Source organism: Ursus americanus, chromosome 3, assembly GCF_024610735.1.
Source record: "Ursus americanus isolate L20-20 chromosome 3, mUrsAme1.1.p, whole genome shotgun sequence".
Lineage (NCBI taxonomy): Eukaryota > Metazoa > Chordata > Mammalia > Carnivora > Ursidae > Ursus > Ursus americanus.
In genome coordinates this window covers 93,010,786-93,024,785 of record NC_142129.1, presented here as the reverse complement: position 1 = coordinate 93,024,785, position 14,000 = coordinate 93,010,786, and the positions used below count along the sequence as shown (strand labels likewise).

Sequence of the window (14,000 nt, the reverse complement as noted above, 5' to 3'; positions counted from 1 at the left end):
ATTACAACGTGATCTAATAATTCCAATAGTGGGTATTCCCCCAAAGAAAATGAAAACACTAATCCAAAAAGATATATGCACCCCCGTGTTTATTATAGCATATATATAACAGCCAAGATATGGAAACAATCCAAGTATCCATCCATAGATGAATGGATAAAGAAGAGGTGGTATATATATGCAATGGAATATTACTCACCCATCAAAAAGAATGAAATCTTGCCATTTGCAACAACATGGATGGATCTAGAGGGTATTATGCTAAATGAAATAGGTCAGTCAGAGAAAGACAAATACCACACGATGTCACTCATATGCAGAATTTAAGAAACAAACAAAAAAACCAAGCAAGGAAAAAAAGAGAAAAACAAAAAACAGACCCCTAACAATAGAGAACAAACATATTTACAAGAGGAGAGGTGGGTGGGGGAATGGGTGAAATAGGTGAAGGGCATTAAGAGTCCACTGAGCGTCATGAGCACGGAGTAATGCATGGAACTGCTGAATCACTATATTGTGCACCTGAAACTAATATTACATTAATTAATATGTTAATTACACTTGAATAAAAATTTTATATGGTGCTCTACATAAGTAATTTTTTGATGAAAGCTATTTTACTTTTTCTGTGCTTCCCCCTGAATCCATGGAAATCATATCAGCATTGTATAAATAGTATGTAACCTAGCAACATGGCTATCTCCGATTGTGACACTTCAGAGAATATGAGAACCCCCCGGATCCTTCATTTTGAGTATTCAAGACATAATTAAATACACGAACAAAACGCACGATAGGATTCTGCTTTCTCTCCACAAAGGTGCTGTCCCACCTGGCAGGCTAGCTGGAGAGACCCAGAGCTAGAGGGTGAGGGACAAGCCCCTACCTGAGTGCGTGGTTTCTCGCCAGGCTTGGCTGACGCTCTTGCAGCATTTCAAAAATGTTTGGTTGGCGAAGAAATGCCACAATCTTGTCATTATATGCTGAAACAGACAAAAGTGCAAGTTGTGGTTGAGTCTTCGGCCCAGAGATAATTTCTCTAATGGTTGGAAAATGGCTGCCGGACACCAGGATTAACACAGGAGTTTGAAGGGCAGGTAGCATATTCATCAGAAAATGTAAGCTCTCGAGGGCTTTTTTCTGTGACATAATAGCATTATCATTTTTAAAAGATCAAACCAAAAGTGAACCGGGTCTAAGTTAATTATCCTTAATATTCTGGGAACTTCACTGGGTGTTAACGCATCCCTGTGAAGGAGAACAAAATAGCTCTTCCAAGAGGGGAGTCGTACTCTCTTCCTTCTGACTTCTCTTGGTCATTTTGCAATAGTTACTATGGCAAAAAATTCTTTATGAGTTCAAAGAAATCCTTTTCTGAGCACTTGACCCTTACAACCTGTGGCCAAGGTTGATTTCCCAGTAGTGGTCACGGAAGTACCCAAATCCATTTTGGGCTTTCTCACCTCACCTCCCTTGATACAAGGGGCGTGGACCTCAGGAAGTAACTGAGGTCAGGAATGAAGACTGTGCCGACTTATCCTCACACACACCTGGGAAGGGAGTTCTAAATTAAAAACTGCATCTAACAGCAACAAGATCCATCACCGCATTTAAACTATGCTCTCCTGGGCTCGGCTAACAAATCACTGAATGGAAGAAAGAGGAAGGGGATGAGGGTCTGGAAGAGAGCAGAGAAGAAACAGGAAAGATGGAAGGTCAAACTCAGGAGTGAAGGGAAAGGAAAAAGGGGCACAAGGGGGATGGAAGCAAAGGGTAGGGGTAGATCATACCATAGGGGAGGAAAAAGAAAATACAGAATCCTGAATATTAAAAGACTCGTGACAAGAAAAAAAAAGGCTAAGTATTGGGTATCCAAGGGTCCCCAAAGCATGATACATACCTAGTGGCAATGACTCATGTTGATGTTGGCTTCGAATAGCAGCTACTAGGCTGTGTCCTGGCCTGGCCAGTAAAGAGGCTCCTCTGTTTCTAGACACTTCTGAAGCCTAATTTCAAAATAAAATTGTTAGCATTGGAAATCTTATCAATTTCAGATGGTCTTTTGATACTAATTTTTCGGTATGGGGGGTAAAAGATCCTGATATCACCTAAGTTAAAAACGACATGAAGGTACAATCCTCAAAGTGAGTGGAAATAAGCAAGTTAAAAAAAAAAAAGACTAAGTAGGATGGCTGATGGTTTTTTAAGAAAGTGACTGTGCTAAATGTTATCCGTGGTCACCAAATTAATATCCTGAATAGACTAAGAAACATTTCTCTTCATAAATACATTCAAGAGAAAAATAAATTCTACATAAAGACTACCAGTAAAGATAAGTTTATGACTTTTATTTCTAAGAGTTGGCACAGAACTTCAGAGCTGAATGTGGAAGGGACTTGCTCTTTTTAACAGCACGTGGCACCCTCAGATGGCCATTCTTTGCTTAGTGCCTATCATTGCATTCACGGTGCTGGCTACTCTTCATATAGTATCTTTTTATTCTCTCAAAATTCTGAAAGATAAGCATTATTCACCCCAGATTACAAACAGGGAAGCTGAGAATTGGATACATTAAGTTTTTACAACATTTTTAAGTGTAAGAGACAGAACCAGGGAACTAACTAATGTTTGACGGCGAAGGATTTGTCGACTCCTTTCCGGCTATTGGCCCGCACCCAATACCCTGGTTTTGGATGGGCATTTTGATAAAACTTCATGAAATACAAAACTTGCTTAGCTTAAAACTATTTATGATGATTAATTTAGCTCAATTTTTAAGTTTTAATAAACCCCCTAAGTTCTAGAGCATGGCGGTGAACTTTCTACCATGATTCCATGTACATTTGTTCCTTAAAGGACCCTTGCAGGGTAAGCTCCTTAAACAGAGGCCCTATAGATTTTCCACATCGGGGGACATTCACCATATATATGGGGTTTGCTGTAGAGTCTGATTCATTCTATGGTATGCCAAAATAGGCTTTAAAAACATTGACGAATTGCACTGAAGAATTACTTTGTAATATACTTACAAAGTACTCAAACATCTGGACAAATAAGGAAAGAAAATTCTCCCTCTGAGACTGGTATCCAACTCACTCCCACAGAAATCAGGAGATCCTATGCTACAAAGTCCCGAAAGGTCAGGTCAATCTCAAAGGGGCCCTTTAAGACTAGTCCATGTGTCATATTGCAATGACAAATAGGACAGATTACTCAAGGCTTACTCATTAAAGACATGGGAACTGCTGGTTTTCGTTTGGGTCCTACTTCCACACTCCACACAGACAGGGATAGCATCCTTTCTTTGCAGAGATGTGCTGTCAGTTCGCTGTCTATGTTCGGCAGTCTTTGACCTGCTCTTCTAGAAGCAGTAGGGATGAGGACCCATCCTTTCTCTCCTGGTCCTTCCCCTTGCCCACTGCTTACTTGAGGGACAAGGAAATAGATTCTGTGCCACTGTGGGGGACTTCTCACTTCGATGTCATCAGCCCTCAGCTCGGTGCTGCTAGTGTAGACAGCCACCAAGATCTAGAAGCTGGTACTACTGCGACAGCGCCTTCCAGTCCCACGTACACGGTTACAATGCAAAGTGACGAAAGAAAGGTTTGCCGATTATTCAAACAGGTGACACTGAGTCTCTACATTTCTTTCCCCTTGAATTAATAAATATGTAAAGCCTTTCTGGGACTGAAATGATAAGGCCTCTTTTCCTTGGAAGGAACTCTATCAGTCTGCTTGAATGTGTGTTTGAAATATTTTTGAGGCTGTAAAGACAGGAATCTGAAAGACCACTCAATTGAAGATTATCTACATGAAGTATTACAGAGGGAAACTGAGGAAGCAGATCTGGTAACAGACCTCAGGAAGGCATGGCTGTACACTGAACTCAGGTGACGCCTGCTGTCTAAACTGTCTCATTGGTGGGATGCCCCAAAATAAATAGCACTTTGAAACAGGCAGAGGCTCCCTTCTATGCCTGGCTGCCGTAGGGAATCCACACGTTACAGGTAGGTTCTAGGGAAAAATGGTGCCTACTTCTGAGGTCACCTGCTCACTGGCAAAACTAAGCCAGACTGAAAAACTTCAGAAACCAGATGAAGGCCAGCTACCCTGAAGGTAGACGACTGACTGATGAATATGCTTCAGGCCAACTCTGATCGAGATAGAGGAAACAGCACAGGGGAAGAGTAGGGCACGTGGGGTACCTGAACCATAGAGACACCTGCCGAGGGTAAAGGAGGTATTGGACAGTCTACAGATGAGGACGGATGGGAGGGTTAAAGAGAAACAGCCTTGTCCAATGAGGAGCCAGGAATTTACAGGGATGGAGACAATTTCAAGCAGGGCTGGAGATGATTCTGAAATTGGTCTAGAGTTTACTATGTGCTAGGATCCTTGTACCCCTAAAGTAGTACTAAATGGTCCATCCCAAGGAATGTTTGATATCAGCTGAGTGACCTGATTTTTATCTCACTGCAAACATGATGCTAACATTTGCTTTCCTAACTACCGAAAATGACTAGAAGAATGGATTTTCCATTTAAAACCAAAATTACATGACTCATTAAATTCCCTGGCATTTGACACTTTTGGTGTTACCTAGTGTCTCAGGGCTGTGTGTGTAAGACAGAGAGACAAAGAGGGGACCCCCCAAGGACCTGACTCTCCCCAGACAGGCTATGACTATTCTATGACTGGCTAAAACCCACTTTGCAGTAGGGACTACTTTTAAGATTTCTCTTCCTTTTGATGTTTAGATAGCTTTAATCATAATTGCAAATGTGAAAACTTCAAATATTTAGCTCTCTAGAAAAAAAATATGTGCTCAGAAAATAGTTTTCAGTGACTGGTAAACAAGCTTCTCTTCTGTGTTGCCATTTAGAAATGTAAACTGGTGGTTTTTTTAAGCCATGATTGGAAATTGCAGGTTTTAGACTGAATTTGGGTTAATAATCAGCTAATGCTCTCTTTGAAAACGCTGGAGACCTGATGATAAAAAAAAAAAAAATAGTGAGTTCAGAGAAAAGGCCCAAGTGACGAATTTGCATACATCTCTAGATTCCTTTTGTATTCTAAAAATAGATCAGTAACAAAGTTTTCAGAATTATCTTAAGGAAACAAAAGACAGAGATCTATGCTTGAGTTGTTCAACAAATTTATAATAGTGAAAAGTGAAGAAGAACCATAATGTACGAAGAAAGGCTCGAGTTAAATTATGGTAGATACATACAATAAAATACAGAAGAATTTTAATGGCACGAGAACAGTCTCCAAGGTCTTGTATTGGTAAAGTAGGATACAGAACCATAGACAACATGATTCAATTTTTTAATTTCTATGTAGACCAGGAAGTGCCTCCAGATGGGGTATTACACTCGCCTTTCAACTTCCTTCCCATCTGTGTCTGTGTTTTCTACGCTCTTTACTTATTGTTGATAGTTCAAAAGTGTATTTTCGTAGGTGTCTGAATTTTATAAACTTCCAATCAACCGATAATCGAGGATAGGTTACATGGAATCAAGAGAAAAACTCCCCAATGTTTAGAAGCAGTGCAGAAGTTACCCTCCCCAACGACAAGCTTCCTGAATGATGACTTCTCTGTGTTATCAGAGCCAATGAAATAACTTTTGTCATCCAGAAAGCTCACAGCAAAGAATGACCGAGAGTGACCTCTGCTTTGAAAGTGAAAAGTCAGTTTCTCTTCTTTTCCAGGTTCCTGTCCTTTCCTGAGGCAATTACTATTACGCTGTTTGGTATGTATCCTTCTGGAACTTTTCTATGACTGATGATTTTCTAATCTGACCAAGACAAGGTGGTAAAAGAAATAAAAATTATGTGCTCTGTTATCCTTCTTTATTCATGTTAATTTATATTGCTATTTGTAGTATAAACAAGACAAATGTGATCTTCGGTGGTTTCTTTACTGAGAGATGGGATCCAGTATTCATAGTCCTATATGCTCTTTCCATTTCCCGTGTCCATTGCTATTTGGACGTTATGGGAAGAGCTACGTCTGTTTTGTTGATACTTTTTTTGGTATATTGCAGACAGACGTGACACTGTAGTAAATTACAGGCTAATGCATCAAATAATGATCTCTTTGTGCATAGAGTATTATATTCCTGATAACTGCTTTCAGCAAACTGCCTGAAAAATTTCCACTTGAGGTAAAGACCAATCTAAAAGCCATTTGACAGAGTCTCTGCTAATAACCTATCATAGGGGTTTTGAGGGACATTTTTACCGTTTAGGATCCTGAATATAGAAACGGATTTCAATTCTGTCTTTAAATGCAATTGATAAAAACATTCACTGCTGAGCAATACTCAAGAGAATGGCTTATGAAGGTGAACAGAAAATACTGATTTCTAGGGTCACGTCTAGAAACATCTATAGTAAATCCCCCAGTGCTCCTGATATATGACATAGAAAAACCACGGATTATGGAAATATTTCACTGATTATTCTTGAGTCTCATATTTCCATCTGTTTAACTGTCATTGCAAATTGGATGTCCTACTGTTTTCATAGTCATTATCAACTTCTCTAACGGCAAACCTGCCATCCGCCCCACCTGGCTCTCCTGTTCATCTTACCTGAGCGTTGTTAACGTGCCTCGAGCCTCACAGACTGAGAATCACAGAACCGACCATCGAGTTCCCTTGTCTCTACTTGCAGATGAGGGAACTGAGGCCCCAGGAAGGAAAGGAAGGATTCATGACCCACATCTTCTCTGTGGAGAAGCTGGAGCTAAGACTTCATCTCCTAAGTGAAGTCCCAGGTACCCCTTCCTCCACCTCTTGACTTCTGTAGGCTTCCTCCCATGGGGTGTCCTTTGTCTTGTGTCTCTTGGCCACCTCCAGTGGCCTCTAATGGGCCTTTCTCTCGCACATCACTCTTTTCCTTCCTCTTCTTGGCCGTCATTGTCTCCTTTCTAAAATACTAGTTTATCCTGGACTGGGAGTTAGATCTGAACTGTGGTCTTGAACTCCCGGCGTGAGCTGAATTTTTGGTATTTAAGTTGACCCGACTATAAAGTACAATTCTTAACTGAAGTGGTATTACCACATGGGAATATTTGGAAACGCGTAGAGATGTTTTGGTTGTCACAGTGACTGGTGAGGTGAGGGCACTCCTGACATTTAATGGGTGTGACCAGGAAGAAAGGTCCTGCAATGGCATGGGACAATTCTATACATTACAGAAGTGCCCTCAAAATGCCAAGTCTTCTCCTCTAAAGCTCATTTTTACACAAAAATCATCATGTTATCCCTCTTAAATTTATTCAGTGGGCTCCTAAGAAAATGCCGACCATGTGATATTCAAAGGTTTACAAAAACTAAAACAAAACCCAAGTGGAAACAGTATTCTGGTCGCACTGAACTATTTGTTGTCTCTCTACTGACCTTTCTCGATCCTACCGCCGCACCTCTGCTCTTGTGGGTGCTCTGTGGGGTTGCCCTTCCTCTTCCTTTGCACCTGGCTAGATTCTACCAATTTCTGTTAGGTCAAGTACCTTACTTTAAAGATTCCTTTCCCTGGCCTCTTTTGAACTTCTGTGGCACTTGTCCTGACATCTCTCTTGGCCCTCAATCATATTCTAATTGTTCTTGTTACTTAACTCTGTGTTTTTTGGCCTGGCTTCAAACATAGAATATAAAATTCTCCCGGGCAGGGATCATGTCTCATACTTCTTTGCATTCCACGGTGCTCATAGCAAGCCACGCCCTTAATCAATGTTTGTGGAGCAAAATCCCATCACAGCAAACACAATTAGCATTTCCCACCACCCCCTCCTTCTGTTTTTCTACCAAGATCCTCCAGTCTTCCCATTCCCTAGGCTATGGGCTCTCACAGCAGGAAGAACCAGATATTTATTTTCATAAATGCTGGGTCTTTGTTTTCTCTGGTATGCTGCCCCTGGATCAGCTACTCTCTGCCTCCCAGTTTCTCTCTCTGTTGCTTTTCTTGATTTCTCCTTGTGTCAGTGCAAAGCCACCAGCAGACAGAGGATGAGCAGAGAGGGGTGGGAGGGGTTTAAAAACCTGATCAACTGAGTTGGCGAGGGGATGAATTAGGAAGAATACAGATGGCTGAGGCACACTTATGCCCTTTCACTGTTAGGTGTTACAGTCTTTCTCGGCTGGTGGCAGGTGGTACTTTGTCATTGATGTCGGTATTCAATGTAACTGGGCTTGGACTATTCAATCATATTAAACAAATGTTCCAGAACAGGTATTGCAAGTGGTACTTATGACTTTACTCTTGTTTCAACAGACATGCTTCAATACTTGTATTTTCAGATTAATTTCTTATAAATGTAAGTGATCTCTATCTTTAGGGGGTTCCTCTTACATCGAGTAAACTTTTCGTTTTATTGACAGTGAACCTAACTGCAGTACTCAGCTTCTTGTATCAAATGTCGTTACTCTCTATTAACGCTGAAATTGCCTTAATAATATTAAAGAGCTTGGACATTTTAAATAAATTAAATGGCATATTTGAAATTGATGCAGAATTTTGAATTTATCCATTATTATCTCATAAACAGTGTATGTTTTTAAGTGTTATGAAAGTGCCACAAGAGAGGGATACAATGCACGTTGAGCTGGAAAGTTGGGGCACTGCTTTTTGTAGTCTGCGAGCGTGTCCGCTGCTGAGTGTCTGCTATATGTGGGTGTCCGGACACCCACACAACCCAAGGGGATGTAGAAGGTTCTTCTCTGCGTACATACATGTACACATATATGCAGAAAGAAAGAACCAACATGTTTCCAGCCATATCCTAAAACAATGCCCAAGATGACCCATGAAAGAAAAATTCATTTTATCGCACTGGCATTAAACCATGAGCGCCCTTGGTTGGAAAGAGTTATGCACGTCAGAGTATACAGAGTATTCCCCTAAAAAAGTAGTAAACTCGTACCGATACAACAACAACAGGCTCTTCCCTTGAGACTTACGTTTGCTATCTGGGGGCTGCCAGGTGGATTGTTGTTCTCCCCATTCCTCCTGAGATGTTCACCCTAGTTCTCCCTGGAATGACCCCCGGGAGTGGTGGGGAGGTGTGCACCCTTACACACACACACACACACACGCGCATTTCTTCTTGTATCCTGTACCGCTTCATTTTTTACCTCACTGTAATCCAACTGTACAAGTTGTTTAATGAGACATGGTTCTCAGTGGCCACCATCTTGTGAGATCCTGGTGGTTTCCTGGATGGTACCAATACTTGGCAAATGTCAGTAAGGGATTTGCTCATAATACTGCCAGGAACTGACTAGAAGTAGAAAAGAGCTATGTTGGGGGTTTCGGTTTGAGAAAGGAGGCCAGGAAAGGGTATGGGATGAAGAACTAGTAGTTCAGAAAGGCAATGCACATGATGTGTAGGAAGAACGGCCGGTTTCATGATTCCGCGGAGGGTAACCATAGGCAGTGGATAAAGATATAAACCAGGAAAGAGCATGTGGTAGGGTGGGAAGAGAGGATTCATGTCCCCAGTGGATTTCCCCCAGTTTTTAGTCCATGTAAATGGTATTGATGCCTTCTCCAAGATCTATGAAGAGCCAGAAGTTTTATGTCAGACATATCCTGTATGATCTTTTAAGAATTCACGTGCGACTGGAAGGTCTAAGGAACCACAGCTCCGGCCATGGTGTACGGATCTCCTGACCCTGCATTTTCAATTTCCTCGAAGCTAGACAGATTTTTGGTAGTGGCGACTGTCAGGACAAAAGGGAAGGCAGAAGGAAGGAAATCTGAATATGGGCCTAGGGAGTTCGGTGGGTGTCCCTGACTTCTCATTCTTCTAAAGACCAGTGTGGTTACGGCAGAGCCCCTTGAGAAGCAGGCAATCCTAGATCCCAGCCTCTGAAAGAGTTCTGGCCCCACCAGAGGATGGGGCTGTGGAACTGTGAGGGTGGCTGTGGGAGCGAGGGTGTTACCTCTCCCGCGCTGTAGCTCCGGAGTCTTTGGAGGTGCTGTCGATGTGTCAGGTGATTGGGAAGACGGCCGTTCTGAAGAGGGATTCGGGGGTCAATGAAAGTGGTAGCTCGACTGTTGTGGTCCACGAAAAAAGACTGCAGATAGACCAGTAAAAAAAAAAAGCACACTGCATGAGAATAAGCCAGAAGGAAGTCAGTAACGTAAGGCAATGCTACAAGGCTCAGTCTTCATGTTTACTTCTGTCCCTCCTTTTTATCTACTCAAAACTAGACGGAAGACTGGGGCACCCTGCATCCGTTAGCTCAGTAGTTGAATGAAACACCGCCAGTCATCGATAAACACTTTCCATTACGGACTTACAGAGTCATGATCATAACATTTTATCCACCATGGAAAATAAGAGAAATAGAGCCTTTGATATATTAAAATAACAGTAGTAATAATTTATGGAGCATTTTATTTTTAAAATAGAGTCTCTTGTTTTGATTATAGAATGAGCACAATCTCACTGAGAAGAAATTCTTCAAAGGATAAAAAAGTAAGAAGAAAACCAAAATTATGGGTAATCACCAAAATATTTTGGTAACTTCCCCCCCGTTTTTTCTTTTCATATGCAAACATACAAGGATCTACATATTTTCCCCACATTGGCACCTACAATTTTATTAGAAGATTTTTTTCACCTATTATTTTATAAGCATTTCCTTAAGTTATTAGACATTTTTTAACACAGAATTTTAGTAGGATGCATAATAATTTTGGTATCTTCTGTTATTGGACATTTTAGTTTATTTCTGTTTTGAAAAGAACGCTTCAATAAACATTCTTGTCCATAAATCTTTGCAGCATGTCTGATTACATGTTCCGGTATGTGACAAAAGTTATTCTTTAAACCTAAAATTATCTCTGCTCAAAGAAAATTGGTACCTTTTCAGAAAAAAAAGAAACTCCTTTTGTACTACTAAACAATCTTTCAAATACTGTCTTGAACAAAATGTAATGTTTGGTGAAGGTGACATCCTCTTAAAGACCTCAATCAATGTTCATTTTAGACACATTTAGATGTCACCTGACAGAAGTAGTTAAAGTCAAATACAGATTTAAAAATTTTTCTTGGGAAAGGTATGAGCTTATAATTCCAAGTATTAGATGTCCTTGTAAACAAGTCTCTTTTATTAAAGAGCTCTATAAAAAGCTATACAGGAAGTGGTTTCATTATGGAGACCAAAAGATAGCCCCACAGGACATAGGAGATTAACTCCCCTAATTTCATGTGAATCAGTATCTGTGACTTGCAGTAAAATTCCCAGGACAGCATTCCACGCAGATTCAAAAAGGCCTGTATGGGGGCGCCTGGGGGGCTCAGTCGGTTAAGCGTCTGCCTTTGACTCAGGTCATGGTCTCAGGGTCCTGGGATCAGCCCCTACCCAGGCTTCCTGCTCAGTGGGGAGTCTGCTTCTCCCTCTCCCTCTCCCCTCTGCTTGTGCTCTCTGTCTCTCAAATAAATAAATAAAATCTACCAAAAAAAAAAAAAAAGAAAGAAAAAAAAGAAAGCCTGTATGCCTAACCATTTGGATGGGACTGAAGATGACGGGCCCTGAAAAACTGGGTTAGGTGGTTCGACAGCGACACTAGTGATATTGAAAATATGAGTAAAGAATCTGAAGAAGAAAAAATGTGAGTGGAAAAAAAACATTAATCAACATGTTTATACAACGTGAGATTTTAAACATACAAGTGCAAGCAAAAGTCAGTATTTGAAGGTGTCTTTTTGTTATGCAGGTGTGTGCCTGCAAGTTTAGAAACTTAAGTTAAATGGGTTTCTTATATTTGTGCTTATGGGGCAATTCTTTAGTATAAATTCCTAAAAGTGAGTTAATCACTGGGCTAAAAGTTAGAAAAAGTTTGCTTATTGGTCCATATTAACGAATTACCTTTCTGAGCACTGTCCAGATTTATCCTCTCGCCCTAAGTTCGTGAACACTTTTCATGGCCTTTACAAATGCTGAGTATTGGAAAGCCCTCTTAGAAATGTTGAACGGACGGGGCGCCTGGGTGGCCAGCGGTTAAGCGTCTGCCTTCGGCTCAGGGCGTGATCCCGGCGTTATGGGATCGAGCCCCACATCAGGCTCCTCTGCTATGAGCCTGCTTCTTCCTCTCCCACTCCCCCTGCTTGTGTTCCCTCTCTCGCTGGCTGTCTCTATCTCTGTCGAAAAAATAAATAAAAATCTTAAAAAAAAAAAAAAAAAAAAGAACTGTTGAACGGTGAATGATGCTGAATTATCGTTTGGCCAAGGGGAAGCCAAACATTTTCTCACCATCTTATTGGTCAGTTTCTTCCTCGGCATATTGTTGACTTTGTTCCCTTTTTTGTTGTCGATGTTGTTGGGATGTTAAGGTTTTCTTGTTAACTTAGAAATATGTTTAGTTACTCCTCTGCCTTCAAATAGCTTTTGATTTTTGTTGGCTTTGTTTTCCACTACACAGAATTTTTTATATTCCTCTGTATTCAAATCTCTCAATCATTTCTGACCAGAGGTCAGTTCAATGCTTAATTATATTTTTCTAGCTTTATTTTTGGTGAGTTGTTTCTGAAACTTATTTCAGTATGAATGTGAAGTTGTAATTCAATTATTTTCTCCAAGAGCCTATTTTTCCAAATCATTCATTCCCTATCATTTTTTACATATAAATTCTTAGAAATACCACTGTCTGTTTCAGGAATCTTATTTGTTCCAATGCTCTGTAGGATTTCATTGTTCCAATTATTAATGTCTGTAGGACAAGTTTCCTCTCATTATATATCTTTTCAAGATTTTCTTAAGGATTCATGCCTGCTTATTTTTCCAGGTGAACTGATCTTAATTTTGTTAAGTTCCAAAATAGTTCTATTAGGCTTTTGTTTAAAGTCACCTGAAGACTACAAATGATTTAGAGAGAATTCATTCTTTATAATAGTCATTGTATCCTTTCCCATTTCTGACCATAAAATGACTCTCTACTTAAGACCTTTTCTTCTCAGTAAAATTTTGTCGTTGTCTTCCTGAAAGACACATATTTTTGGTTAAGGAAGTCTAGAGATATTCAATATTGTCTGTTGCTGTTCTGAGTACTTCTTTTCCTGTAATGTTTGTAACCCGTCATTCCTAGTAGCCAGGAAAGCTATTGTTGGTATATTCAGTTCGTGTCTGCTTATAGTATTAAATCCTTCTATCGAATAAAGGACACTTTTAGGTATATCTTCTTTGATTTTAACTTGCAAATAATGATGATTTTGTCTCCTTTATAAGGGCCCTTTTGAATTTCCTTTAAGATTGGTGATAACTTCTAGAACAATATTAAAGAAGACGTGGCAGCTACAGCATTCTTGTTCTTGATTTTGATGGGAAAACTACTAGGGTTCAATTGTGAAATAGGATGTGGTTCATTCATTATATTAAAGGAGATTTTATAATGTCATGAAAACATATTTACATCCCTAGTTTACTAAAACTCTGTGTTATTTTTAAAATATAAATGTGTGCTTTTTTTATCATGTACTTTCATAGCATTTTTATAGCATTTCTTAAAGTGATCAACTAAAATTTCTCCTATAAACTATTCGTTAATATACAACAGATGATAGATTTACTAGTAGTGAAGGAGCCTTACGTCTTTGGGAGAAAACCTATTTGATTGTGGTGGGTCATTCTTTTAATATAGTGTCTAATTCAACTTCTTTTTTTTTTTCTAGAGAGAGCTTGTGCGTGTGTGTAAGTGAGTTGGGGGAAAAGGGGGCAGAAGGAGAGGGAGAGAGAGAGAGTCTTTTAAGTAGGCTTGATCCTGAGACCATGACCTGAGCCATAATCAAGAGTCAGAGGTTTAACCGACTGAGCCACTAAGACCTGAGCCGAAACCAAGAGTTGGTCATTCAACCAACTGAACCACCCAGGCAACCTTCAACTTTACTTTTTAATATGAGCTTTTTGGAACTCAGGTGAGTTTTGCCTACAGTTTTTTTTTTTTTTAAATCAGATTTCCCTACTTTAACTTGTATTCATCTGTGTGTGTGT

At 40.1% G+C, this 14,000-nt stretch overlaps 1 protein-coding gene across 1 annotated transcript in view; it reads right to left on the bottom strand.

Annotated features, from left to right (window-relative positions):
* HECW1 (HECT, C2 and WW domain containing E3 ubiquitin protein ligase 1) overlaps positions 1–14,000 on the bottom strand; it is a 419,927-nt gene that overhangs the window by 58,020 nt on the left and 347,907 nt on the right. Inside the window, exons 15-17 of the mRNA XM_045793669.2 lie at positions 9,948–10,082; positions 1,901–2,006; positions 887–983 (exon numbers count right to left, since the gene is read on the bottom strand). Coding sequence (XP_045649625.2) covers positions 887–983; positions 1,901–2,006; positions 9,948–10,082 — 338 coding nt within the window. The remainder of the gene's footprint in view (positions 1–886; positions 984–1,900; positions 2,007–9,947; positions 10,083–14,000) is intronic.